Below are 27,137 nucleotides of genomic sequence, written 5' to 3' on the forward strand. Positions count from 1 at the left end.
TTCGCCTGCACTTTTTAGTTATTCTCTAATTCTCAAGTGACTCACAACGTTTCTCTTATTTTTCGGGGAGATTTACTCGCGCGCACGGATTAATTGCCCAGAATAAAAGAAAAGGAATAACACATAAACACTGGCGGGCAGTCAACTAACCAAATCACTACTACGTAAAGTATTTAAATTAACTAACAATAAAACACGCAATTTACGTAATTAGCACAACAAACAAAACAACAGCAACAACAACAATAGCAGCAACTAGCACCAATTGGCACGCCAAATTTCAATCAGAGCTATGTTATGAAGCTATATTATAGCTCAACGGATCGGGTCGGGCGTCTTTATCGTTCGAGGCGACAATCTGAACTGCCGTGAACTGGCATCGTTCGCGGCTATCGCTTTTCCACACAAGGTGCCCCCATCGGGAGGAAAAGCGAAATCGGATTTTAAATATAACAATTTGATTCAAAGCTGCCGCGTGACATGCGTAGTAAAAAAAGTCATAAAACGGTGAAAGTGTTATTTTTTACGCAAACATTTCAATTTTGTTGAATCGGTGTTCTTAGTTAGAATATATTCTCACTTAAAGCCATAAACTATTGGTTTGTTTTGACTAAGTTTTTCTTTTTCTTGTGTTTGCGAAAAGCTGCAAAATCATGGGTGCTCGTCTTGGATGACGTAGTGGCCCTTAGCCGAGACATACTCCCACGCATATTGGCGCCTAGTAATTCTAATTTGACTTAAAATTCAAAGAAAAAGTTTATGACTTAGAACTAAAAAGTTTATAAAAGAATATTTACGTAGTTTAAAGTAAAAATTATTTTAAAAAAACCACTTGACAAACAATGAAATTTAATAAAAATATTTGTTACGAAATGAGTCAAATGTGCAATTTAAGACACATATCTGTTTGTTAGTAAGCGTTTTTTTAATAATTTCAAAAGCAAATATTTACGTTTCAATATGAGTAAACAATCGACAAAAATGTTAAGTTTTTATCTCATATTGAATCGAAGCTGTTGTTGCTCTGCTGCTGCCTGTTTTGTTTATTTTAGAATACAACTAGTCACTTAATATGGTTATTTGTTTGGTGTTCGTATATATAAGTGTGTGTGTATGGTATATTTAATTTCACCTGCCTTTCAATTAACGAATAATTTAAGTCATATTTATATTTATACATGCAAACGAATAATGCCGATAGTCGGTTAACTGCCCCTATTTAGCACATGGGCGCAGATTACCTTTGACAGCGGCCCACGCACAGGTACATAATAATCATATTCATACATACAGGTGCTCCGATCAATAACGATCCGTCGTCATTAATCTATAAAACGCTATCAAAAGCCTGCACAAGTTCTTAATTGGCTGTTACAGCGGTTTTGACGATTTTGGGCGATGCCAAGTCAACTTGTCGCTGAAAACAAACAAACAAACCGATATCAGCTAACACTTACTAGCACACGTATGTCATCATCACAGCCATCATCATCATCATTATGACTCTGACTTAGTGGATCGTCATGCTTGGTAGTGGTCTTTACACTGGAAAAAGAAATTCTTTCTTAAAAAAATATTACAGTTTTTTTTATATGATATTCTACCTGAGTTTTTAATTCTCTAACTAATTTAACAATTTTAACAAAAGTAATTAATACTCATCAAAAGCCAGATTAAAAAAATGATATTATTAAAAAATAAGTAATGATGCTGAACAGCTTAAAAAGATATTGTTTACTTCCGCTTCTTCTTTAAGCTCTTGAGGCCAATATAAATCCAAAACGTCTAGACTTGGAGTTGGCCAAATTGGCAATAAAAACCTCAAAAGCAAGATAAGATAATTTCTTTAACATCACAAATAGCCCAATTGTTTAATATTCATATCAGAATTATATGTGAATTGGGCTACAATTCAAGTCATTTAATATTAAGTGGAAAATTATGGCTTATTTTTTTTGCTGTGCAATCGTTAATTTTCGGTTGCCCCCTGCGGCGGCGCCTCTGGGCGAAATGTTGTCACTGGGGCTCGAAGATTCTCACTGGGCTTTCGCCCGGCACGTCGCTTCACCCAGTACCGAATACTCAATCCTCAATCCCCAATGGCGCATTCCGCTGCAGACCGCCGGCCGAGGCAGTCGATTCAATTCATTAATAATCTCTAAAGATATTGGGAGTGGGAAATCGGCGAATCGCCAAAATAAACAAGCTACCAACTAGACGCTAACTGTTCAGAATCCCATAACCGAATCGCGTCCGCTAATTGCTTTGTTTTCATTCTGGTTTTTCTGTGCAGTCCAAACCGAAAACTGAAAACCAAAAACCAAAGTTAAAACCATTCCGAAGCCGAAAAAGTTTTTTATCGCGAGTTTCGACCTCGACGTGAAAGTTTCCACCGCTGCTGCGTGCACGTAAGTACGAAAATCATTTTTGGCATTGAGCGTCTCTGTTTCGGTTGGCAATCAGAATAATTTCCGCTTAATTGCAGTTGATATATACATATATGTATAGTGTGCCATGGCGAATGTGAAGATTGTGGAGTCCAAGCTGGACATATTTCAGGCCCCTCAAAGTCATGCTTTGGCCCATGCCGTGGAGTCATCCTTCGTGGCTGAACGAGGATCTTTGCCCTGGCAGTTTAATCTGATCTATGGAGATGTGGATGAGATTAGACAGAGGAGGGTGGCCAGAGGAAACTGTGCCGTTCTGGAGCATAATGCCCGATTTATATACTATCTGGTCACCAAGTCGAATCTCTACGAGACCAGCACTTATGATGATGTCCAGGCAGCTTTGATCTGTATGCGGGAACATATGGTGAGTTTTTATTTTTTTCGATTTTCGAGTGAGATCTTTAAGACGGGTGGGGGTTTCCCCTAAAACTGAAATACAAGTGACATTTCCCCCAAAGAGTAACCGCACTTCGCCGGTTGGGAAACTGGTTTCTTTGTCACTGCCCTCATCAATTTACAGTTAATTTATTTGTACATTGAGATACAGTAAATAGCTCAAAACAGTTTACCCTTTTTCTCATCAAAAATTTGAAAGCATTTTACTTATATCTCAAAGACTTATAAAGCGAATCAAAGAAATTTGCATACAGTTAATTTATTTGAACTTTGGGGTACAGTGGCTATCGCTTAACTGGTGTTCCCATCTAAACTGCAATTTTCTTTTATACAAATATTTCTTTGGGTTAAACATAAATGAAAGGAGAAAGTTAGTTTCATGAGAAACTCATTTCTTATTTTTTGTTTGTGGATAATTTTTAAGGCAAAGTTTCTAGAATTTGTATTAAGCAATACTTACTGTTACGTTCCTCCAGCGCAACCACGAGATCACAAAAGTGGCCATGCCCCGAATCTGCTGCGGCAAAGATGGCCTCGAATGGAGGCAAGTGAAGCGTCTGGTGCAGCAAACCTTCTCCCAGAGCGAGTATCCAATTGAGATTCTCATCTGTGAACACGAAGACATGTCCAAGGAGGTGAGCCATTCAAGATAGTTGAAAAGAACCATTAATATTACCCAGCTAATCCACAGCTGGTTGCTCCCAAGTGTCAGATTACAGAGGCCAGGGGGAATCTATTCAGTGCCCCAGAGAACTACGCATTGGTGCACTCTGTCAGCGCGGATTTCGCCATGTGTGCGGGAATTAATCTGCAGTTCCGCTGCAAATTTGGCCAAGTTGATGAGCTGAAGCGTCAACATAGACACACTGGAAATGTGGCAGTTTTGGAGCAGGATGGTCGATATATCTATAACCTAGTGACCAAGGAGCGAAGCCATGAGAAGTGCACTTATACAGCTCTTTACTACGCCCTGCTGGCCATGCGGGAACATATGGTGAGGAAAATGTCTGTATAGACTTAAAGATATGATGATGATATAACTAAAATACCAAACTCAAAAATACCTGTATATAATACATGATTAAATCCCACTGAAATTATCTTTTGCAGAGAGAGCATGGAGTTACAAAGTTAGCCATTCCGCGACTCGGCTGCGGCATTGATCGTTTGGATTGGCTGCGCGTGCGCAATTTGCTGGATCTGGTATTTGCTGAGGATAACGTGGATATCATTGCATTCTTCTACACTCCACCACAAATGGTCAAGGACACGTTGAATGTCGTTTGTCCCACTTGTCGGCACATGAAGACTATTCATTTACCATCGAGATCCGTTAGCGGATCACGGCAATCTCTTCATCGTGAAAAGACTCCTTTCTAATTCCAGTTAGAATACTGTATATAGCAATCTTTGTATGACACTCGAAATGGTTTTGCTTGGGACTTGTGGCACCGAATGCACCAAATACTTATATAGCTGTTAAGAACATACACCTAAGAGCTTTCATGGCACACAAAATGTATATTTTTTGGATATTTATACTGTATTAATAAACGAAACACGCCATTGAGAGGGTTTTAACTAAAGGTTGTAGTTTCATATAAAAATACAGAGATTTTTGTGAAACCCCCTAGTAAACGTAATCAAGTAGTTTGTGTCCTAATTCTCAGTTTCTATAAACAAATAATTTGACTTATCATGTATTCTCCCAAACTTCTAGAACTACGTGGCGCATTTCGACGGGCTTTTGTGGTCGGAATGTCATCAAAACCTCAGTACAGTCTCAGCGAGGTGGATGGGGATCTCTTCTCCGCCCCCAAGGCATACTCATTGGCTCATTGTGTGGGCGCCGATCTTGCAATGGGTGCTGGAATTGCTGTGCAGTTCAAGAAAGTCTACGGCAAGGTGGACGAGTTGCGAGCCCAAAATGTGGGCAGTGGAGATGTGGCGGTTCTTAAGGATGACCAACGGTATATCTACTACCTGGTGACCAAACCTCAAAGCTGGGGAAAGCCTACTTACGAATCACTACAGGCTTCGCTGGAACAGATGCGTGAGCATATGGTAAATATGGATTATAAAATAAATCTTTAACAAGTTAAAATAGATCAATATATTCATAAATATTACAGGATATGTATATTATCCACTTATCGCTCAAATTTCTCATTTCATAGCGCAAAAACAATGTGGATAAGCTGGCGATTCCGAAAATTGGATGCGGCATTGATGGCTTGGAGTGGGAAAAGGTCAGCGGAGTTCTTGAGTACGTTTTTGGCCAGGAACCACTGGAGATCGTAGTGTACAACTTTGTGCCGCCTCAAAGCAAATAATGGAATTTTTCAGTTTAATTTGTGCCATTTACTTTTGAGCTACATAATTATAAACAACAAGTTCCACAACATCCGATTGAAAAACCTGGCAGATTATTTCCTTAACTTTGGGCCATTTTAGCCCATCCAAACCGCATCCTATGCGCGGCATGGCCAACTTTGGGACCTGGTGGGAAATCTGGGAATGATATAGTGTAGGGTATACTTTATAGGGAGAGCTTATAACAAACAAAATTTACCATATGCTGTCGCATGGCAATCAAGGAACTATGGAGGAGTTGGTAGGTGGGCTTTCCCCAGCTGGTTTTCTTGGTTACCAGATAGTAAATAAAACGATCCTGATCCTGAAGTATGGCCACGCCTCCTGGTTGAACATTCTGCTTTTGTAAGTTAAGCAACTGCCCAAATTTGTTGCTGAGGAATATAAAATAAATATTTTTTGTTCTTGGAACTTTAAATTACTCCATGGGTTAGCCTACCGAAACTTTACAGCTATTCCCTTGCCCATTCGCAAGTCGGCAGCCACACAATGGCACATGGAATAGTCACTCTTGCAAGTGAACAAGTCGCCACTGATTTCTCTGTAAGTAAACCCTGACATTTCCACTGATTCTTAGCTTTGTAAATTTCAGAATTTTTCATAAACTTTTTATTTTCAATTGTGCGCATTTTTTGTGTCTGCGTTCCCCTGTGAATGGCTGTCAGCTGGTGTTTGGCAACGCGTAAGTAATCCACGTTTTGCAGCACTGCCTCGTGTCCACCGCAATCAGCTGAAAACAAATGAGTTTTATTTTTAAATTTATTGCCACTTTTGTTCGCAAAATGCTCGAGCTGTTGCAATTTGGAGGAAAGACCCTGACGCACACGCTGAGTATTTATGTGAAGACCAATACAGGCAAAACTTTGACAGTGAATTTGGAGCCACAATGGGATATCAAAAACGTAAAGGAATTGGTGGCTCCACAATTGGGACTTCAGCCGGATGATCTAAAGATCATTTTTGCCGGCAAGGAACTCAGCGATGCCACAACTATAGAGGTAAACAAATCTTGGATATATGTTCAAATCAAGCTTACATAACCCATTTTTCAGTAGCAATGTGATCTAGGACAGCAGAGCATTTTGCATGCCATTCGGTTGCGTCCGCCTGTGCAGCGCCAGAAAATTCAGTCAGTCACTTTGGAAGAGGAGGAACCTTCTCTAAGCGAAGAACCTTCCAAACCCCTAAACGAAACCCTGCTGGACTTGCAGCTGGAAAGTGAGGAAAGGTTAAACATAACTGATGAGGGTAAGCAACAGGTTGTTTTTGCTCGTTAATACTCCAAATTTCTCCTTCTTAGAAAGAGCGCGTGCCAAGGCGCACTTCTTCGTCCACTGCAGTCAATGTGATAAGCTTTGCAATGGCAAACTTCGAGTGCGATGCTCCCTATGCAAAGGTGGTGCCTTCACTGTCCATCGAGATCCGGAGTGCTGGGATGATGTCTTGAAGTCGCGTAGAATTCCAGGTCACTGTGAAAGTTTGGAGGTGGCCTGCGTAGACAACCAGGCTGGGGATCCGCCCTTCGCCGAGTTCTTCTTTAAATGTGCGGAGCATGTTTCTGGTGGGGAGAAGGACTTTGCAGCTCCCTTAAACCTTATCAAAAACAATATTAAAGATGTACCATGTCTTGCCTGCACAGATGTGAGGTGATTATGTAACCATAAATGTTTTAGTAATAATTTGCCTTTTAGAATGGTAATGACTTATGATAAATTTTTTATCTTGCAGTGATACAGTTTTGGTCTTTCCCTGCGCCTCGCAGCACGTCACTTGCATTGACTGCTTTCGGCATTATTGTCGCTCACGTTTGGGCGAACGTCAATTCATGCCGCACCCAGACTTTGGCTACACTCTACCCTGTCCGGCCGGCTGTGAGCACTCATTCATCGAGGAGATCCACCACTTTAAGCTGCTGACGCGTGAAGAGTACGATCGTTACCAAAGGTTCGCTACTGAGGAATATGTCCTGCAGGCTGGTGGAGTACTTTGCCCGCAACCAGGTTGTGGTATGGGCCTATTGGTGGAGCCAGATTGCCGCAAGGTGACCTGTCAGAATGGCTGTGGCTATGTATTCTGCCGGAACTGCCTGCAAGGCTACCACATTGGGGAGTGTTTGCCCGAGGGGACGGGTGCAAGTGCCCAGAACTCCTGCGAGTACACTGTGGATCCGAATGTAAGTTTGTTTCTATGTGGCTCAATCATTCCCCCTTGTGTAATCATGTGGTTTTCCTAGCGAGCTGCTGAGGCGCGATGGGACGAGGCCAGCAATGTCACCATCAAAGTCAGTACCAAGCCCTGTCCAAAATGTCGAACGCCTACTGAGCGAGACGGTGAGTAGGGGGTTACCAGAGATACCCAAGACGGAGTTCGTAACATATCCTAACACACTCCTTCTCCTTCTAGGCGGCTGTATGCACATGGTCTGCACACGCGCTGGCTGCGGATTTGAGTGGTGCTGGGTCTGCCAGACTGAGTGGACACGCGACTGCATGGGTGCCCATTGGTTCGGCTAGTCGCTCGTCGACCCGAATCGTCCGTTTTATTTGTTGACTACTTTTAAATTGTATACCATAGTAAAGACTGCTCGAGCAACACCCTGTTTGCCGTCTACGCAATCAATAGCAGAAACACCCCTGAGGAGGACTCTAGAGCTCATCCTACCCCACTCTATTCTTTCGTTGCGTGCGCACAAAACTTTGTTTACGTTTTTCCCAAGCCGCCCACAAATATTTTGAGGGCTTTCCTCTTTGGACTGGTATGCGAAAACCGCAACAAACACGTGCACTTGGCGATAAAGCCAGAGAGAGAAAAAGTGCGGCGAATGCGCAGTGGGTGGCCAGCGGCACAGGGCTCATATAACCAGGCGCGTAGCCGCAAGGGGACTCCCAATAATTGATTAGGGGACGGCTAAGGCATTTAAAATATTTTCTTTGCGGGTTTTTTAAATTCCTAACTTTAGTGATACTTTTTCTTTTGAAGAAAGAAACTCTTTTGTTCTAAGAATGTAGGTCTAAAGTTTTCGCACTTTCTCTTAAATGCAGATTTCTTGGTTTTTACTTAGAATGTGAAGATTGAGAAAATTTTAGCCTAAAATTCAACTTCCTATTATGAACGGTGTCTTAAAATTGTTCTAACTAACAATATTAGTTTATTTAAAAAAATGTTCGCAGAATTGGTTGCCAGTCTTGTCTTAGCTGTATAGAAAAGCGGGATTGGAGAATTTTGAGCTCTCTAAGAGCGCTTGTGCTTTTGAAAGTTCACCTGCCTGTTTATCAGTCTTGCGGCTTATCGGTCATCTTTAGTTGGGCTGGTCAAATGCCACAGGTTCACGGGTAGCTAATAAGCGGAAACATCCCTTGCCAGATGGGACTATGAGTATGCCAGAAAGCATGCTAGGCTTTTTCGCATATTGGTGGAAATTCGTGGCCCGGACATCGATAAATCGAGCCTATACATAACATTCCTCATTCAAACACAGCGAACGTGGGAAACCCCCAAGCGGGACTCTGGCGGAAAATTCGCTGCGCACTCACGGCAGGGAGAACCCTGCTTTCTTGGGTTAGCACTCTCTCTCTATCAGGGAATTTCCCGTCTCTCTCGGCCATTTAGAAGTAACGACACGTTCTAGATTCCTTTCGGCTTGCCTCTCTGTTTTGGTTGGCTTTCTGTTTTGTGCTCTAATTCGTAAGCAAAGCGAATAGTTTCGACTGCCATTTCCCAGAGAAGCGAAGAGCTAGATAGAGAGCAAAATGCAGCGCATTTTCCGCCCTCGAATGGCCAAAAGGAAAAGCTCGCTCGCGCATGTGGGCAGGTTGCCCATCGAATCGGGTCACAAAGTTCCCAGTGCAGCAGCTTCTGTGGGTGTTTTTTTCCTATTTGTTTTTTTTTTTTGGTCGTCGTTTTCCGTCTGCTCCTTGCTGTGGTGCTTGTGTCTTTTGCCAGCTTTTCTTCTTCAGTTTTGGGGGCCTTCGGTGTATAAATGGCAGCGCGCCCGTGTATCGCATTTCAGTCTACGTTGGACTTTAGCGCGCGCCACACACGCTGCGTATACGTAACGTATCCCAAGATACGGCGGACTCCGCATCGAACTGAGGCCACCGTCCGCGTGACGCCGCCGTGCTCCGATCACTTGACGTTCTGGGCCGGCCGCTCTTCGATTTTTCCGCTCGAGCCTCGAAGAGAAAATCCGAAAATTCGAAAGTGCAAAAGTGCCTCCCGTTCGTGAACCATTGTGAACTGTCTTGCGTGGGCAATAGAATTTCAAATTTAACGGCTTTTCGTGGTGGGAAAAAGCATGGTGGGAGTTTTTAAAATCAAAGGCGAGGTTTTTAATCGAATCAAATTGGTGAAAATTCAATTCTCGACGGGATAAAATTTAAGAAAATCAAAATATAAACATTTTTAGACAGAGAAAATATTAGCTAAAATTATAAAAATTGTGAATTAAATAAAAAAAGTGTAAAAGTTAACCTATCTTTATAAACGCCTTCGCAAACAAGGTAATTTAAAAAATATTGTAATTTAATATTAAAATTAACATAATATTAGCTCTTATTTATTTATAAATATAAATAAATATAACTATACATTTTAAATTATAAACAATTACAAACTGCTTTTGTAATATCATTTGCGTTAAGTAAATTTTGGAATCAGGTTTTTATTTAAGTTAAATTATTACCTTACCTTAATTTTTTTAAGATTTCTATTTATTTTGTGACCCCTGCAAAATTTCTTACACTTTAGCAAATTTTTCAAATACGCCCAGGCACTTGAAGTCCTGCCCATTTATTGGAAATTCTCCTACGGCAGTCTCAATTAAAATCGCAATATTCCGCTGCATACATTCAGGCGCTTCGCTCAGGCCACATTGCACATACGCAGCGTGTGACGCGCGCGAGTCCGTGTAATGATTGTGTACACCAACAGCTCTTACTTCGCTCCTCATCCTGCTCCTTTGCTGGTTACTTCTGCTGCTGGACGCACAAGAAGAATACAACAAATAAAAAAAGTACAGAAACAGTGCAAGAGCTGAGGCGAAAACCCGTCTCGGGCTGCTGTTTTTATTGATTTATATATACACGGTGACGGCGAGTGGGAGGCTGTTCTGTTGCTGTTGCTGCTGCTGCTGCTGCTGCTGTTGTGTCGCACTGTCCCAAAAAGAGGCACCACCAACACATACACATACGCAGCATCCATCCATCCATTTACACGGCTGCCGTCGTCGTGCTCAACTTCCGTTTCCTGTCGCAGGATCCAAAAGAGAGAGGAAACAAGAGAGAGAGAAACCAGACTTACCTCCTTTTCGGGACCCCCAACGATTGCAGTTGCTTAACGTAACTTATTTCGAGGCTCATTTCATTTACGGCTGGCAGTTTTTGTTTCAGCTAACCCTTTGGGCCAGCCTAAAAAGCTCTCTCCCTCTCTTCCACTTTAACAAGGAAGCTCTCTCGAGTTCTCTTCACCGGCTAATGGCTTGCTTTCTCTCACTCTCTTGGCCAACTTGTGTTTACATTGATTATGTTATCCACTCCGCCCCCCGTGTTTGACTTTGCTAATAGAGTTGTCCTGCCCCTTCCCCGTACTTGCCTTCTCACCCCTGACTTGCTAATTTGCTGCCAGGACATCATCATCAACCTCATCTGGAACGTCACTTGCTCGGGCTCTCCAATCAATAAAGGTTGCCAACGCTAACGCTAACGCCACCCACTAGCGATTGCCTTCAATTATTATTTTTCGCCTTTTTCTGGTGTTTTTGCACAAAAAAAGTTTATTAATCAATAAACGCACACGTCAAGCACAAGCTTATGAACGCACACAACTAACTGCGATACACAAGGGAAAATTATTACTATATAAATGAAATATGTTTACAGATACAAGCTACTTTGAAGTAATTAGTTAATGTATAGTCAAAGAAGCAGTTTCTAACACTCATCAAAGTAGCAAATAACTTTCTAACCCACCCGCTCAATTTTTCGTGTTAATTAATGTTGTTTTTAAACTAATGCCAGTTATTTTTTTTCGTGTAAAACATTTTGGTGTGCTGATATGTAATGTCCTGTGCGGGTGATGGGTGGCTGTGTGGTTAAGAGAAGCTGCTGGAAGACGTTTGGGGTTGCCTGGCGACGACTTTGAACCGCCCGCCCACTGGTCCTTATCAATCCCACTCCAGATGTGTGCACTTTTGTGGCTCATTAACGGTTTGCATGCGGCCAAAATGCATGCGGTTATTCATTGAATGTGAATGCGAGATTGTGTGAGTGGTGTTTGTGTGTGTTTGTAAGAATGTGTATGAATGGGTGGGTGTGTGGGAGATGCGCTCGATAAGTTGAGTGGCTGTTTGTTGTCGTTGTCGTTGCTGTTGCTGTTGCTGTTACTGTTGTTGTGGCTGCCTCAGCTGCCTGTGCGTGAGTGCAAAACAAACGGAATTTTGCGCATGGCCCATCAAGAGATGCACCCACCCGTCAGGGTCCTTCCACCGCTTGCCATCGTCATCTCCCCAATTACCAGACCCAGCCATCCATTTTCCATTTCCCAGCCATCTTCAGTCGGCAACCGCATATCGTGCATCATAACATGGGATGGCTGGGATATTCGGCGAGTTGCTGGCTCTCATTAGCATGTGTGGAATGTCAGGATTGCACTCAGTTAAACTCAAGGATCCACAATTGAGGCATTTATGAATTTGGCATTCTGGTGCAAGGGGTGGTATTTGAAGATGAAAAGGACTGTAGAATTATGCAACTTTATTTTTTGCAGATCATAGAATTTAACAAAGAACTTTCATTTCATTTTTGATGTTTGTTTATCCGTTTAAATTATTTATTAGGTATTTACAATCTTAACAATGCTGAACAAACTTTAAGATCTTGTCTTAGTCGTTAAGAATATCAACTAACTAAGCTGAGTAGTCTTGAGACCACATAATGTCCCTCGTAATTTGCCCTACAAAACCCCGAGACCATGTACATCGCATAAAATGTTATTGGCCCGATGTTAATTGAATTGTCTGCTGGCCAACGTACGCAATTGTCTCGTTATTTCGAGCCATGGGCAACTGTTTAACGATCTCACCATTGGCATTCCCATTTCCGTTGGGCCATCAAATGTCCTGGCATTAAAGAGCAGGCAACACTCACACAGGACACTATTTTCGTCTGATAATATACCCACCCACTTTGCGCTCTCTTTTCGCTTTTTTTTTCAGAGCTCCATTCACAGGAGGACAATAAGAAAACTGCAAGTGTGGCGAAAATTGATTCGAACATAAATAAAGGGCAGCCAAGCGTGGCCAGACAAGGACAACAAAAGCAAAAGAAGCCAAAGGATTTGCGATTGGCCGAAAAGGCAAAAATCAATAACAGCCACATGTAAGAGGACACCGGGCATAAGCGATATGGTGGCCATTCGGATGGGCATGGGGCAGACGACTCCTAGCCTCCAGTTCTTGCTGTGGAATAAGTAATGAACTCAAGGGTGTAACATGTCTGACCGATATCCAGCCAGCTTCTACGATCAGCATCCTCCTCATCATCATCATCCCCATCATACGGCCACTATGTCGCACTATCCGCCGCAACCCTACAGATCGGGTTACACCGGCTACCATCCCTATGGCTATGGCTATGGATCTTCTAGTGCTTCTTACATGCCCAACTACTATCGCTATGCTCCGTACGCCTCGCCGCATTATAGCCAGCACCACCAGGGGATGTTTACGGCGGCTGGCCAGCAGCTAATCCCCTCCAGTGTGCTGCATTACCCGCCCAGATCGCATCCCTACCAGCAGCAACACCCACAGCAGCAGCTACAGCAATCTCAACCTGGTTATGAGCCTCCTGCTCCCTTGCCATACAGTTCTTCCGCTTCCTACCAATCCCGGGGCTTTGGTGGCTTTGCTGGTCCAACGCCTCACTATGCGCCAGCTGGAAGATCCTCTACTCCGGCTCCGAATCGCACTGTGCTGCCACCCAACTACTTGGAACCGCTTCGCAGCTACAGCGCCGAGCAGCAACATTTGAGCCAGCAGCAACATCTCAGTCAGCAGCAACTGCAACATCTTCCCTTGGCGGGAACACCAAAGCTAGAGGATCCGGACATCGAAGTGGAGGCAGTAGCGGAATCACCCGCCCAGCGGTTAACCACATCGCCGCCCATGATCAGTGCCACCGGAACCGATAGCGGCATCAGCAATTGCAGCACGCGAGCGAGAAGTGACAGTAGTCAGAGTACGCCCGTTTACAGTGGCGAATATCCGGTCAACATGTCCGTGGAGTCCGCCTCCTGTGTGCCCTATCACTGCCCGGCAGATGGCAGGGACTACGAGGAGGAGGAGCACCAGCCACCAGTTACCACGGCGGAGACCAGAAGGGCGGACACTCCGCTCGATATTCCCGGTAAGTTGTCAGTTGCCAGTTGGCTTTTTTTTTTATCGCGTCCCATCGCCTGTCGTTTCTTCATTACACTCTATTTAATTTGCAATTATGCACGGCCGCGGGGGAGAATCCGTAAATTTATGCAAACATATGTCAGGGAAGATTATGTAACAAGTATTGAAGTCAGCAACGGGCGACAGCCAGCAGGCAGTTACTTCAACTGAAATCAACGATTGAAGGTACAGTGGGAGTAGTCAAATCGATCGATAGTTCGGTTTATTTGGGTTTCTAATATATGTAGGTTCTTCCTAAACACCTACTTAGTGACTAAATTTAACTATGTAATTAACTAGAAACAGTATTTTTAAGCACCGACTTATTATATTTAAAAAAGTAAAAGTTTTCCATGCCTTAGTTAGTACTTCATAGCAGTCCCACTGTGCCCCTTAAGCCTTATGCTTGATTCCGCATGCAAATTAATGCAAGAACTGTCCGTTCGTGTTGCCGTCATCGTTGTCAGCATGTCCGGAGTGTCGTCCGTAAAGCTGCTCACCATCAACGAAGTCCGTCAGGTTTTTCTACCAGCTCCTCCGATTCCAAATTTCCCGCCATCACCCTCCGATCACCCTCACATATTTCACAAGCCTGACAAGCCGACGTTTTGCAAACACTCAACCAATCAGCGTTGGTTAACTGCTGAAATACTTCCGTTTCCTGACAGGGAGGGGGTTGCTTTATGGATGGGCTGATAAGGGAGGCGGGTGTCGTTGAAGCGCCTACGTCATGGCGCTTCGGAGGACTTCAAAATTAGCTGTCTATTTAGGCACGCGAGTACGAATACCCGAGACTTCGCGACTTTGCCCTGTGATGTGTGGGTTTTTAATTTTTTTGTCGTGTGTGCAAATCAATAAGTCAACTGTGTATGTGGATGACCCACCAGGTGCGAAGTGAACCCACAGTTTTTTTTTCTAAATATTTTGCAGTGCAAACGAACTTCTAACACTGAAAAAAAAATGGAAGGCTTACTAGGAAGTTATGATAGGAATTTCGTGAACACTTCTTTAAAATCCAGAACTTGTTTCTAGCATCTTAGACAGGAGGTAGTATTTCTTTCATTTGGTTTTTGAAACATTAGTGTGATATTTTTTAAAGTGTCGTAGAGTGCTTGGCTGTGTTTGTGGGTGTTTTTGTGTAGAGCTACGTCGTTATCAATGGGCGTTTGACTTTCACACACAAAAACACACACCCACACAGCAATAACTAAGGGTGTCTTTCTGGCCATCTGTGTGTGCGTGAAATGTCATCACAGCCAGCATGTAAATGAACTTTTCAGCGTAATGCGGTGGTTGCCGCTGCTTTTGCCGCTTTACTACCGTTAGTCAAACCGCCCACACAGACAGCAAACACACCCGAACACTCACAAACACATGCACAGGAAAAAGTTAAGATCATAATATAAGAGAGTTACATCTCTGATATTAGGACTAGGAAAAATAAGGAATATCTTGAGAAAAACTTTTTTGAATATTTGTTAGCTTCATTTTGCTTTGAAAATATACGATCAATATTTTTTTCCTGTGCACTTATCAAGGGAGGAACCAGCGACACTCTGTAACAAGAAGAGGAACAGGAATAGGAACAGGTCCCTGGTGCAATAGCCAGGGCTCAAATTCAACTTCAACCTCAACCTCCGATTGTTGCCTCCATATGGAGGCAAAAATCAATGTCCGTTATGTGAAATGAAGTGCAGTTGAAAAAGGAATGCAATTAGGGGGTAGGAATATTAATTGAGTCGAACTTTTGTAACTTTCGTCACGCTTTACGAAATTTAAGTCATTTATAAGTAAGTAAGAATATAAATTCTTATCAAAAAGCTCTAATCAAAAAAATGCCCCTAAGTTGAAATATTAAAATAAAAGCAAAAACTTTTCGTATATTTATAGTAGATTTGTTTACCTATGTTCGTTTTCGCAATAATTGATTTATTGACGCAACTGATTGCAGCCTTAAATGCATTGCAGTAACTGCCATAATGGCAACAACAAGTCCGAAAATATAGTCAAGCTTGATGGGAAATACGTAAACATTGCAGGCCGAGTCGCGTGCGCCGAGAAGCGCGCTACACTTTTTGTTGATTTTCCACCGCGCTCTTTCTCTTCTTTTTTTTTACATTGTATGGGTGAGAGTAAGTGTTTGTGTGTGCTAGCCACGTTCAACAAGTGTATCGCGCTCTCCAGAATTTCCTCTCTCTCTCTCCCTCTCTTTTGTTGGCCTCGGGTAAAGTGATTTGATAAGCGCGTGCGAAAAAGCCCTACGATTCCACGCCGAATGGTCAATGTTCTGGGCCTGGTTTTTAACCCTTGATTGCCGCCTGCACGCATGACAAAATAATTAGAGTTCCAGAAATCGGCAAACGCCTGGCCAAGGGACTTCAATCATTTCATCATACCTATTGATTTTTTTCGCCTTGTCTTCTCTGACAACTTATTTCCCAACTTGTTTTCCAGATGACATAAGCACCACGTCGCCAGTGGCCAGTGATAAGGTGAAACCCGCTCCGCCCACTCCGCCGGAAGTTGCCAAGCGTACGGAAATCAATTTGCAGACGGAGACGGGAGTATCCTCGGATGCGCCGACGACGCCGCAGGATACTAGTGGTGATCCAATAATCGAGGCAGCCGACGAGAAGCCAGGACATGCGGTAAGTGGTGGCTGAAATCGAATTAGCGACGGGCGGGAAAAATTGTAAATTAAAGCTGCAGGTGCAGCGTAGAGTTCAGCGATGTATAAGGGGTCCAATTAAGAGGCAATCAGGAGGGGTGTAGCTATTTTGCTATCCTACCATTCTGCCGGGATAAATTAGGCCAAAGCAGACGAGCAACCAGAGCCTGATAATGACAGCCGCCCACAAGAGCAGCACTCATCATCATCCTGGCTGAAAAAAAAAGAGAAGGCCAAAAGCAAAATGCGTTTAGCTCCATCGACCGGCTTTACTCATTGCAAAAACTCAGAGGGAGAAATTCAGGAGAACTGAGCGAAAGCACGGGAAAGCTCTTGAAAAGAGAGAATCTCAGCCGGAAGCCTTTTTACAGGGTGTCCCAGTCGTACATAAAAAGGGGCGCCTATTGATTTTTGGGGCGCTACGTTGAACTTCACCCGGCTGGCTGGTTGGATAGATTGGAGCTGGTTCGGCGGAAGAGAAGGTGGCTCTTTTGGGGGTTGCCTGGTAACACGAGCTGCCACCAGCGAGCACGCGCCGGCCAGCTGGCGGGGAATGGGGATGGGAGATGTAGAGAATCCAAGGGGAGACTGGCAGCAGCAGCTCAAAGTTGTTCAAGTGCCCGCCACTTGAGCGTAACAACTTTCCGCTGCAAAACGGCTTGGAAAAAAAACTAAATCGATTTTTTCTTCTGCTCACCACTTGCAACAGCAACAGCAGCAGCGGCAACATCCTGTGACAACCAACTGGAGTCCAACGCCGCGACGCCCGCGCACTCCACCGGCACCCCAGAACTCACCCATTGGCTTTGGCCAAAATGCTAGTGTGCCGCCCGCCTTGGCTCCCCTTCTGCAGCAGCAACAGCAACAGCAGCAATTGCTGTTGCAGCAGCAACAGCAGGCTAACAACTTCAAGCGGTGTGCAACATCTGGCAGGAATCGCAGCAGCAGCAACCGCATCATCGAATGCGATCTCATTCCGAGCAAGAAATCAAAACGGAAGGCGGCCAAAAAGGAAGCCGGCGAAAACGAGAACGCAGAGGCTGTGGAGCCTATTGTTAGAGAACAAATTAGAGTGAGTAAAAGCCACTTTTTGGAATATTTAAAAAAATAATAATAATGATAAAATCTTATAATGAAATAATAATAAATTAATGCACCCACAGGACATCAAGCCTTTGCCGGGATTCTTGCAGGCTTTCGGCTCTACCGAAATCGGAAGATTTTCCGAACGTTTCCTGCAGACACCCGAATCGCTGGTAGAGCGATTAGCTGAGGAATACGCATCCAGTGCGCCTAGTAATTTCCCATCCCATCCAATTGGTGGCTATATAGAATCCCCGGCCACGCCCACACCTAACTACTATCCCTACGAGGAAGAGCACCAAGGTAGCTATCCAAGAAATCGTATGCGAAGCTATGGCTACGAGATGCCGGACTACATGGCGTATGAGCGATATGCGGCCTACGGTGCCGGAAGACCAAGAGCTCGCTATGGGGAAATCCGCTGCAATGGCTACTAGATACGGTCTGCCAATGTCAAACGGATCATATATAGCTTAGGGTTAGTGTTGTTGTAGTCGTGCATATAGTCGTTGTCATTCGATATTCTCTGTGTGTGCCTTTTTCGGTCAAAATTGGACAATGATTACCCCCGAAGAGTTGTTGTTGTTGGGGGCATTGTTTATAATGAGTGCGTTCAAAATTTACCACAAGAAAAAAAAAAGAAAAACCAAAAAACAAACAAAACAAAACAAAGGAGCCAAAATATTGTTAGCAAAACATCTAGATGTAAATGAATAATCAATTAAGTAGTTCAATGTATTTTAAAATCGAAAGCGTTTTAAATCGATTCAGAGTGTAAGTTGAAATCTTGTCCCACTGTACATAATAATGCATTTCGATACATATACATATATATGTAAAACTAGATTTAGTCAAACTACTTGGGCAGTTGGTAATGGGATCTAAAAGTTTTCTAGGCCTCCAGAAGTTAGGGGACATTTTAACTCAACTTCTAAGTAAAATTAATAAACACTCAAAATTGTTTACAGCACCGTTTCCGATAGATTGGAAACCATTTCAGTTTTTTGGGGCACAAAATTCCAATATTTTCCCCAAAATGAAAACTAAATGAAAACAGAGCGAAAATCTTACATTTAGCAAAAAGATGTGCCATTGAAAAATATCTTTAATTAAAAACACCATAATTTAGGAATTACGTTTATGTACAATACAAATACAAATTAAAGATTAGCTACGGTTATCTAAAGCCAGATAGTTAATGTTAAAGCAATGCAGTACATTTTAGTCTAGGACACAAATACACACACACACATACACCCATACAGATACACACTCGAACCACCGCACTAATTTGTACTTGGCAAAATTGATTTATTTTCTATCGATTTACTAACAACATATATTCATTTTCGAATCGATTTCTTTGTTGTATTGAGTGCCTTAATTTACTTGAATTCAAATTCATTTCCAATATCTGTGCGTGAACAAATAAACGTAACGAATTTCTATGATTTACTTGTAGAGAAACAACCAAGTTCAGGTTTCAAAGGGGCCCAACAAAATTTCAAATGCAAATCGAACAAATCAATGAAGACAAATAAAAAAAAAAAAAAAATACAAACAACCGAAATACCAAAACGGGAAATATCCAAACACATCGAGCGACATTCAAAAATGTTTAATAGCGATTAAAAAACTAGTTAATATGTAAAGAAACTACTCACCAAGAAACAAAAAAAAAAAAGAAAACTTAGTAACGTTGACATTTTATGCCAACTAGATGGAAGTCTTCAGTGAAATGAAGGAACAACAACCGAGGACGGAACTAAAATAAACCAAGTATTTAGTATAATTAAGTCCGTGTGTAAATAAATATTTGAAAGTTTGAATTTTATGAAATAAATCACGCAAAAACGATTAGCAAAGGATGTTGGCAAACAAAACGCTGACTTGTTGTTTACATTATGTATTTTGGGACTTTTGTTTAACTGTTTTATTCGTTTAATTAATTTATAAATATTATTACATAACCTAGAAGTGTTGTTTATTGTTTTTATCATTTTGTGTGGGCTTGTGTTTTTAAATGAATTACAAAAATAGTTCAGTTGTAAGAAGAGCAGAATCGTAGTAATAATAGTAATTAGAATTTAGTTGAGCGGAAACAAAATAAGGATACGAAATCGCCTTGAACTAAAGTAAAAAAGTATACGTCTGGTTATCCAAAAAGAGCGACATTAAGACTTACTAACTAAATAGAAGCAGCGTAAATAGTTAGAAGCTGGTAAAACACATACAACTTAGCGATCGCGGGTACAAGAGGGTAGGGCGTGAGGGGTGCGGAGTTGGCTACAATTTTAGTACATTTTGTTGGTTTTATCGCTTTAGTTTCCGTACATGTATAAATAGTTTTTCTGCTCACATTGGGAGGGCGATGGCCCTCGGTTTTCGTATTTTTTTGGGAGGTTCGTTTGCATTTGCTTTATATACGCATCAAACAGTTACACAATTTTCTGATCATTGGTAATAATTAGTTATAAATAATTAGTTAATGTATTATATATCATTAAATGTCCGCCGCTCCTCACTTTCTTCGCAGGCCGTGGGACGCAATCGCGTCCGTGTCTTGTTTGTGGTGCTGGTGCAGGAATCCTGGCGAGGACCCCCGCAATCATGATGAGGATGCTGCCGACGAGTTCTTCGTGGAACTTCCCCCGCCGCTAATGCAGTTCCGCTGCTTCTCAATATACACGTTGAGTAGCCTCACCTTGCTGGGATTTAGCACGGACAGCTTTGGCTTGACCTTCTCCTCACCCAGAACAAAGTAGAGCTTTACGATGCAGAATACCGCCGCCTTGCGCACCATCGACTGCGTGTCGTCTGCCGATCGCGCCAAATTCGGGAACACAATGTCCAGGTGGGCGTCCGTGATTTCCGAACCATGATGCTCGGTCACCTCCAGCAGAATTTTAATGGCGCACAGATTCGTGGGGAACTCGCCCGTCGCAATCACCGGATTGACAATGTTGATGGACAGGTCCAGCGGCAGACATGGTGCTATCCTTGGAATCATCGAGTCGATATCCCGAAAAGCCTCCTTGCTGTGTTGATAGCACTGAATGATCTTCAACAGGATCAATTCCAGGAAGTGCATCCAGTTGTGGCGCATCTTGTTGCTGCGCATAATCTTGCTGAGCACGTGCAGGCCGGCAATGACCACGTCCGTGTGCTCTGCCTCCAGAATGTTGAGCAGCATTCGCATAATCGATCTAAAGTGCTTGTTGGGCAACTCGCAGTTTCCGCTTTTGATGCAGATCCCCAGGTTTGTAAGTGACGTCTGCAGCAGCTCCACGGGCTGTTCCTTTGTAAGCGTTAAGGCCACACGCACCACTTCGGTTTCCATCAAGTCATTGGCCAGAATCAGCTCACCATTTTCCGCCACATTTATCGAGAACGTGGGCACTTTGGCATCGCCCGTTGGCTGCGGCGACTTGGCATTTTGAGTTGTCCTATCCCGATCAAGGTTATCTAGACGCATGGTGGCAGACTCCGGAGTATTTGACTGCGTGGTGTTGGCTGACGACTGTGTCTTGGAGTTGGAAGACAGGGAGGCACAAGAATCCTGCTGGCCTTGATCATGATACTGCAGGTGTCCATTGAAGCCATTGGGCGCCAGCGCCGTCTGATATTGACCGCCAAAGCAGTGCCGGATCTCCTCTGACGTCTTTTGAATGTTGTGCTGAATAGCATCCAGTTCCGAGGAGAAGAGCAGCTCCTGCTCCACAGAGGACTGCCGCGAACGGGGACTAGTGGAACTCAGGCTGAGTTGGTGGTGGCTCTGCAGCGATGCAAATGGACCCACAGAGGGGCTTTGTAAGGGTTTGGGACTGCTACTGCTCAATGGAGAGCTACTAGGCGAATTGGCACCCGAATTTCCACTTTGGCTTTGCCGCCGCATGTGCGACTGGATGCAGGAGCGGGCTGAGTCCTGGTATCCTTTTGGCAGGTTGGCCAATAGCCTGGTCATCTGCGGGGTGTTCAGGTTATACAGGGCCACCAGGCAGCTTCTGGCCTGGGAGCGCAGCTCCATCGACTTCTGGTCCGCCGCCAGCTGGGCCAGCTTTAGGACCGTTCGTTCGCAAGCCTGACTCTGGTCGCTGGGGAAGTCGCTGCTCTTGCAGTATGTGTTGGCCAGATCCGTGAGGAAGCGCAGAATGGCGATGCGCGTCTTAGTTGTTGGCGTTTGCGTTGAGTCCGATAAGATCCTAAATAGCTCCTTTAGCTGCAATTGCGTGGGGAAGTACTCGTGCACCACTTGTAGCGTCTTCCAGATCTTGCTGTGCATCGAGTTGAGGAGATCGGTGCCCAGTTTGTTGAACAGTCGCGTCAGCAAGATAAAGAGCCAATCGTGCAGCTCGGGCGCATGAACTAGAATCAGCTCAGTGACCGTGTCCAGGAACAGCGAGTACACCTTGGTGTGTGTGTCCATGAACATCTTGCGGAACATGTCCAGAACGCATTGTAGCTGCTGCTGGGTGAGCTCCTTGCCGGCGGCCAGGTAGTGGGTAAGGCTCATTAGACCATCCTTTCTTTCTGACCAATGCGTAGAGGCGCAGAACTGAATGATCGTTTCGATATCGTCAAAAGGCGCCCGTTGCGTGGTCCAGTCCAAACGGGTGTGGCTTCCACTAAGAGAGTAATTCAATTTATTGCCTCTAGTGTAGCTGGAGTCGAAGGATCGCTCTGAGCACACAGAGCTGGCCTCGGAGTCGATATCATCAGACTCATCGCGTCCCAGAAGCTTTCTGCCCATTCGCATTCCTCCGCTGCGCATATAGTCCCCGGACACATAGTCAGGTTGACCATCATCTGCAGGGCCTAGTGTTTGTTCTGCTTCACGGGATTGCACCAACAGACGAGCTGCCGCAGAAGGTCTCACAGGGTTGTTCCTCTCAGGCGTTCGTCGTGATCCCGTTCCAGTGGAATACATACTGCGCTTCATCAGGCCACCGCCTGACCTGGTTGGGCTGGTTTCCCTGGAGCTGGCTGTGCTTCGTGGTATTCCGGAGGCCTTTTTAGGTATGGCGCCAGTTGCTCCACGATAGTAATTACTGATTCCGCCATACTGATCCCGCAGCTTTGTGCTTGGCGAGGTAGAACGGGATCCTGGCTGCGACTGAGATACACCTGCTCGTCCTCGAGGTCGTGGCGTTACCGATCCCGGCGTGGTGGCCGGCGTGCCACCGCTATTGGAATTGAGTCGTGGCCTGGGCAGCGATCCACTTGCCGCTGCTCCAGTCATCGGTGCCTGGTTGGTATTGCTTGGCCCTAGAGGTTTCCTTTGTCTTGAATACAGTGTATACTGTGCCCTGGCCTTGGCTCTCTGGGCAGCAGCAGTGTCCACCGCTGAAATTGATCTCATACTGGGCGTGGGCTTTTGCAGGGTTCCAGGAGTTCGGCCAATGCGTGATACAGTTCGTCTTGTTTCTGGTTGAGCGACGTTACCACTCCCTCCACCGCCCTCTCGCTCTCTTTCCAAGGCACGCTGTGCAGCTATGTCCAGGGTGCCATATATCTGATCCGCAAAGTCCGGAAAATGCCGCCTGAAAGCCCAGTAAGCGCATCTGGAATGGCGGCGTGCATCGCTGTCTGCATCGCCGATGGATTTCTTTAAGGTATCCCTCAGAATGGTGGCATTCCTCTCAAGCGCCTTGGTCTGCCACTCCTCGAAAAGCAGCACCATCAGTTCACATAGTGTGGCCCGTATATCTTTTGACTTTGACTGATTTAGGGTGTCCGTGTAGATCTTTAGCAGCTTGGGCGCGTGCGTGTATTTAATGATGTATTTCAGAGCCAATGTGGAAGCGGACGCTATGACCTTCGCGCTGTTCTGTATCAAATTGATCAGATGCTCCAATATGCTCCAGCAGAAGGCATCTAGCTTATTTCTTAACGTCTTCGACATATATGCGATGGTGATACACGCCTCGCGGATCACCTGTGACCGCAGTTCCTCCTTGAGGATATCCACAAAGCTTATTGATAGTTCCTTTAGCTGCACGGCCACAAATTGCGGCTGGGTATGATAACTAAGTAGGAGTAACGCTCGAATTTTCTTTAGAGCATCTACGCGCTTCTCCCAGTCCGCGTTCTTGTCGCTAATGATCACCAGTATTTGCTTGTATATATCGTCCATGTCCTTGGCGTGGAAGATGCTCAGTTGCGGAACGGCCTCGAAGCTAGACTCAAAGGTCTCCATGGTCACAGCGCCTGCATCACCGCTCACATCGTTTACACTAGGTTTGGAGCGCAGCGATGAGGAGGCGGCGGAGTGCAGTGGCCGCTTAATCATCCGCGTGGGTCGCTCCCTGATCCCAATGTTGTCAGCCTCGTCCACACTCACTCCATTGCCATTAGAGTTTCTAAGGGCTGAAGGCAGTAGTAGACCCTCCTGTTTGACCTGATCGAACTTTTGCTCCAGCATCGCCAGTTTGGAAGCCGGCACGTCATCCATGCGTCGTAGGTCTGGTCGCAGGCGATCACCGACATGTTTGTAAATCTCCACCAGCGTCTGGATGGCTGCCTCCCTAACATTTACAGTGGGATCGCCGAGAAGGGCACAAACTGGTGGAATATATACGCGAACGCTGAGCTGCTGGGTGCCATACTCATGGAGAGCATTCACTATTGTCTGCAGGAACTCCTCGCGCACCTTGGCGTTCTTGTGCTTGAAGCAGCTGGTGGCCAATTTGTCGATCAGCGCCTGGGGCGGAAGCACTCTGTGCTCCATAAGGTCGCGCAGGAGGAGTTGCGCCTTCTCGCGGACTGTGTCCCTGCTGTCCCCCAACCGATCAATCACATGTGGCAGAACGGTGGCTGTGTATGCATTGAAATCGCTCCCCAATCGCTTGATTAGCTCCGAAAATGCCTCCAGGGACTTTTGTGCAATTTTGAAGTGGCTGCCTGTCAACCAGGGCATCAATCCGTCAATGAGGAAGCCCATATCTGTGCAGACAATTGAGTTTGTGTCGTCGCTCAGGAATGTCACCAGATCCTCGGCGAGCTGCACCTTTACGCGCATATCCGCTTTGGGCATCTGCTGGATAAATCCATCCAGATCGCTGGGTTTGCGGTATGCCATCGTTCCGGCTGTCTATACGTCTTCCGGGCTGCGGCAACTGAAATAAGCAAGGATTCTGTGTTAGTGTATCTGCAGTGTTTTCCAAATTAAATTAAAGTTGCATGAGACTGGGGCAAATTTTGGCGCAAGGATGCAGTTACCATAAAACTGAAGGGCTATTAAATTGAAAATTGATGAAACGAGACAAAGATATAGGAGCGGCGAAAACGAACGTGTAACTAGTGTGTAAGTGAGTGTATACAATTACAAATGAAACTACTATATAAAACAGATTGCTTCGATTTCCAAACTTATTTCTTTACCACTTTTTTGTTTGTAAATTTAAAACTTGTTTCAGATTTCAATGAAAATACATTCTTCAGTAGAAAGTGTTTGTTTATTTATTGGTACCCTCTACGCTTTAGGGAATTGGATGCTTTGAAAGAATACTTGGAAAATAATACGACACGATTGGTTTAGAATTTGTTCTTTAAAGTTAAATTTATCGGAGAAAATTCAAAGCCTAGAAATCATAAGCAGTGACTAATGAAATGTTCTATTATCCCTGATGAAATGTTCCCGCCAAATCCTGTACATTCTCATCTATCTCCATTTAATTGTGGCCTGCTCGTGCGCAGTAGAGCTCCAAAAAGCGGCAAGAAGAAGCAGCAGCAACAGCCGCAGTTAGTTAGTTGGCCAACAACAATTTGCGTGCGAGGTGAAGTCACAGAGCCAGAATGGCGATAAAACGAGAGTGTAGCGGAGTGAAGTGGTGGGCCCAAACCCAAAGAGAGCTGGAAAAGTAGGTGAACGGCTGTGCGGGTGGCGATGGGATGGGCATGGATACATGGTTATATGGATATGTGGCTGCATGGATACTTGGATACTTGACTGCCAGCGATGCAGGAGGGGGTTTACGGGGGCTACGGACACCCAGATGGTGGGGCGTTGTTACGTGCACGAAACGTGAATCATCTCAGGGGCGCCGAGAGCGTGACGAAGTCAGGGGAAAAGTGGGTGGCGGACAGGAAGCAACGTGCTCTGTCTATGGATTTATATATGGGGATTGAGATTCAGATTCGGATTCGAATAGCAACATTTTTGGCATTGTGTGCTGCCGTCACAAACAACAATTTGCATGCGGAAAGAAATATTATTTATTTTGCACTGCTAAATAAAAGCTCATTTTATTTTTATAAATGAGAAATCTTATATCAAGATTAATTTTAATTGTTCCACTGCTTACGAATATCTAGCATTAACTCTTGTAAAAATACTTTTGGAGGGACTACAAATAGTTAAGATTCTTTACTCTCCATTACTAAACACAGTCCATAATTATTATCATTAATCAAGCAAATGCTGGTATGTTAACTCATAAAAAAAATCATCATATAAGTGTTTCTTTCTGTGCAAAAATGGAATGGGCAGAATGAGATAATATATCTAAATTACTAAGCAACAACAGCGACTTGTTGAGAGAGCAAAAGAGAGCCAGAATTTGCTTCTCACTCTACTAAAAAAAATTAGCATTTGCGTACGCAATTTTCTATTTATAAAAAAACATCAACAAAACTTGCTTTCGTAACTATTTTTCAGGGTTTTTCGCGGCGATAAGATATGAACTTGTTAATCAAAGTGCTGGTATTCGAGGTTAAATTTAACCTAAGAAAATGTTTGCCAGCAGCTGGTCGACCGATCTATTTTTTTGGTTAATTAATTGTTGAAAAATTGTTGCCGGCGACGACGTCATTCAGCGGCTAAATGTCACGAAATGAGAGAGAGCGAGAATGAAAGAGCGGAAAAGTGTCTTATTTTAACACATTTTGTTTTTGTATCTTCAAGATACGCACTCACATACACAAACACACACTCATACCTATTTGCAAATCCGGCTGCGCTGCTTCTTCTTCTTCTTCTTCTTTCTCCTCCTCTTCTTCTTTGCTTTTTTGTTTTGGGCTGGGCCGCAGCAGCAGAAAAAACAACAAAGAAAAACTTCAACAACTGCTAGTTGTTGTTGCCCTTTGGCAAGCCGAAGAATTGATTTTCCAGTCGTCGGTTGGAAAAAGCGCTACCTAATGCCGCAAATACGCGTAACGAGTTGACTAAATTTACTTTCGAGCACAGCCAAATTGAACAATTGCCCCCAAAAAATATATAAAGCAGAGATCACAGTTTTGCTCTTCCTAAATCGTTTTGTTTTGTTGTTGTTGTTCTTGTTATTATTGTTGTTTGTAGAGCAGCGCAGTCAGTTTCACTTTGTCATTGGTACTTGTTGTTGGTGTCTCTCTACCGTTATTGCTGGGCTGCAACAACAATAATTCACAAAATTCCAACGTCTTCGGGCAGCGCTAGTTTTTCTCTCTTTTTATCCCTCCCTCTCGCTGTCTCGTTTACTCCCTCTTTTGGGTGACGCGCTTGGGGTCAGAGGTTTTCGATTTGCACTTTGTTTGCGGTCGCCGAGCGTTTGCTGTGCCCGGCAAACATCACATTTTGCTCCGTCTCGGCATCGGTTAGCTGTTTTTGCCACGGCTTGCGGTTTTATTACACGATTTTTGCTTAATTTCAGCAGCGTTTTGCCAGCCCGTTGCGTTGCAAAAAAAAGTTACAAACAGTGTGGCCGCAAACGCGCGGAGCAGAATCACTGAATTTGCGGCTTACTGGAATTTATCGATAAAT

At 44.2% G+C, this 27,137-nt stretch overlaps 6 protein-coding genes across 8 annotated transcripts; 4 read left to right on the forward strand and 2 right to left on the reverse strand.

Moving 5' to 3' along the window:
* The first annotated feature begins 54 nt into the window (after window positions 1-54).
* On the forward strand, window positions 55-5,250 carry LOC108114184 (ADP-ribose glycohydrolase OARD1). 2 transcript variants are annotated; one of them, XM_017224993.2, is made up of 3 exons: window positions 55-164; window positions 4,567-4,910; window positions 5,024-5,250. In XM_017224993.2, the coding sequence occupies exons 2-3, from the start codon at window positions 4,605-4,607 to the stop codon at window positions 5,177-5,179; spliced, it is 462 nt and encodes a 153-aa protein (XP_017080482.2). In that variant the 5' UTR covers window positions 55-164; window positions 4,567-4,604; the 3' UTR covers window positions 5,180-5,250. The 2 variants fall into 2 exon arrangements, with proteins under 2 accessions (XP_017080482.2, XP_017080479.2); XM_017224990.2 differs by lacking the exon at window positions 55-164 and having other exon boundaries at window positions 4,545-4,910.
* On the forward strand, window positions 61-4,428 carry LOC108114183 (ADP-ribose glycohydrolase OARD1). 2 transcript variants are annotated; one of them, XM_017224989.2, is made up of 6 exons: window positions 61-164; window positions 2,294-2,408; window positions 2,486-2,814; window positions 3,323-3,481; window positions 3,538-3,840; window positions 3,957-4,428. In XM_017224989.2, the coding sequence occupies exons 3-6, from the start codon at window positions 2,515-2,517 to the stop codon at window positions 4,224-4,226; spliced, it is 1,032 nt and encodes a 343-aa protein (XP_017080478.1). In that variant the 5' UTR covers window positions 61-164; window positions 2,294-2,408; window positions 2,486-2,514; the 3' UTR covers window positions 4,227-4,428. The 2 variants fall into 2 exon arrangements, with proteins under 2 accessions (XP_017080478.1, XP_041674101.1); XM_041818167.1 differs by lacking the exons at window positions 61-164; window positions 3,323-3,481; window positions 3,538-3,840 and adding an exon at window positions 832-909.
* On the reverse strand, window positions 4,936-5,871 carry LOC108114185 (ADP-ribose glycohydrolase OARD1). The gene is made up of 3 exons (XM_017224994.2): window positions 5,659-5,871; window positions 5,419-5,593; window positions 4,936-5,357 (listed from the first exon to the last, which is right to left on the reverse strand). The coding sequence occupies exons 1-3, from the start codon at window positions 5,778-5,780 to the stop codon at window positions 5,208-5,210; spliced, it is 447 nt and encodes a 148-aa protein (XP_017080483.2). The 5' UTR covers window positions 5,781-5,871; the 3' UTR covers window positions 4,936-5,207.
* Window positions 5,847-7,818, forward strand: LOC108114180 (E3 ubiquitin-protein ligase parkin). Its single transcript, XM_017224987.2, has 6 exons — window positions 5,847-6,217; window positions 6,275-6,467; window positions 6,520-6,865; window positions 6,948-7,392; window positions 7,453-7,549; window positions 7,623-7,818. Exons 1-6 carry the CDS (start codon window positions 5,960-5,962, stop codon window positions 7,730-7,732), a joined length of 1,449 nt encoding a protein of 482 aa, XP_017080476.1. The 5' UTR covers window positions 5,847-5,959; the 3' UTR covers window positions 7,733-7,818.
* Window positions 7,819-12,433: 4,615 nt separating this feature from the next.
* On the forward strand, window positions 12,434-18,935 carry LOC108114178 (extensin). Its single transcript, XM_041818158.1, has 5 exons — window positions 12,434-13,618; window positions 16,105-16,298; window positions 17,034-17,390; window positions 17,482-17,879; window positions 18,864-18,935. Exons 1-4 carry the CDS (start codon window positions 12,706-12,708, stop codon window positions 17,836-17,838), a joined length of 1,821 nt encoding a protein of 606 aa, XP_041674092.1. The 5' UTR covers window positions 12,434-12,705; the 3' UTR covers window positions 17,839-17,879; window positions 18,864-18,935.
* Window positions 18,936-19,258: 323 nt separating this feature from the next.
* On the reverse strand, window positions 19,259-26,886 carry LOC108114177 (CLIP-associating protein). The gene is made up of 2 exons (XM_017224982.2): window positions 26,338-26,886; window positions 19,259-24,516 (listed from the first exon to the last, which is right to left on the reverse strand). Exon 2 carries the CDS (start codon window positions 24,477-24,479, stop codon window positions 20,010-20,012), a length of 4,470 nt encoding a protein of 1,489 aa, XP_017080471.1. The 5' UTR covers window positions 24,480-24,516; window positions 26,338-26,886; the 3' UTR covers window positions 19,259-20,009.
* Between the last annotated feature and the right edge of the window lie 251 nt (window positions 26,887-27,137).

Source organism: Drosophila eugracilis, unplaced genomic scaffold (assembly GCF_018153835.1).
Source record: "Drosophila eugracilis isolate 14026-0451.02 unplaced genomic scaffold, ASM1815383v1 contig_2154, whole genome shotgun sequence".
Classification (NCBI taxonomy): Eukaryota; Metazoa; Arthropoda; class Insecta; order Diptera; family Drosophilidae; genus Drosophila; species Drosophila eugracilis.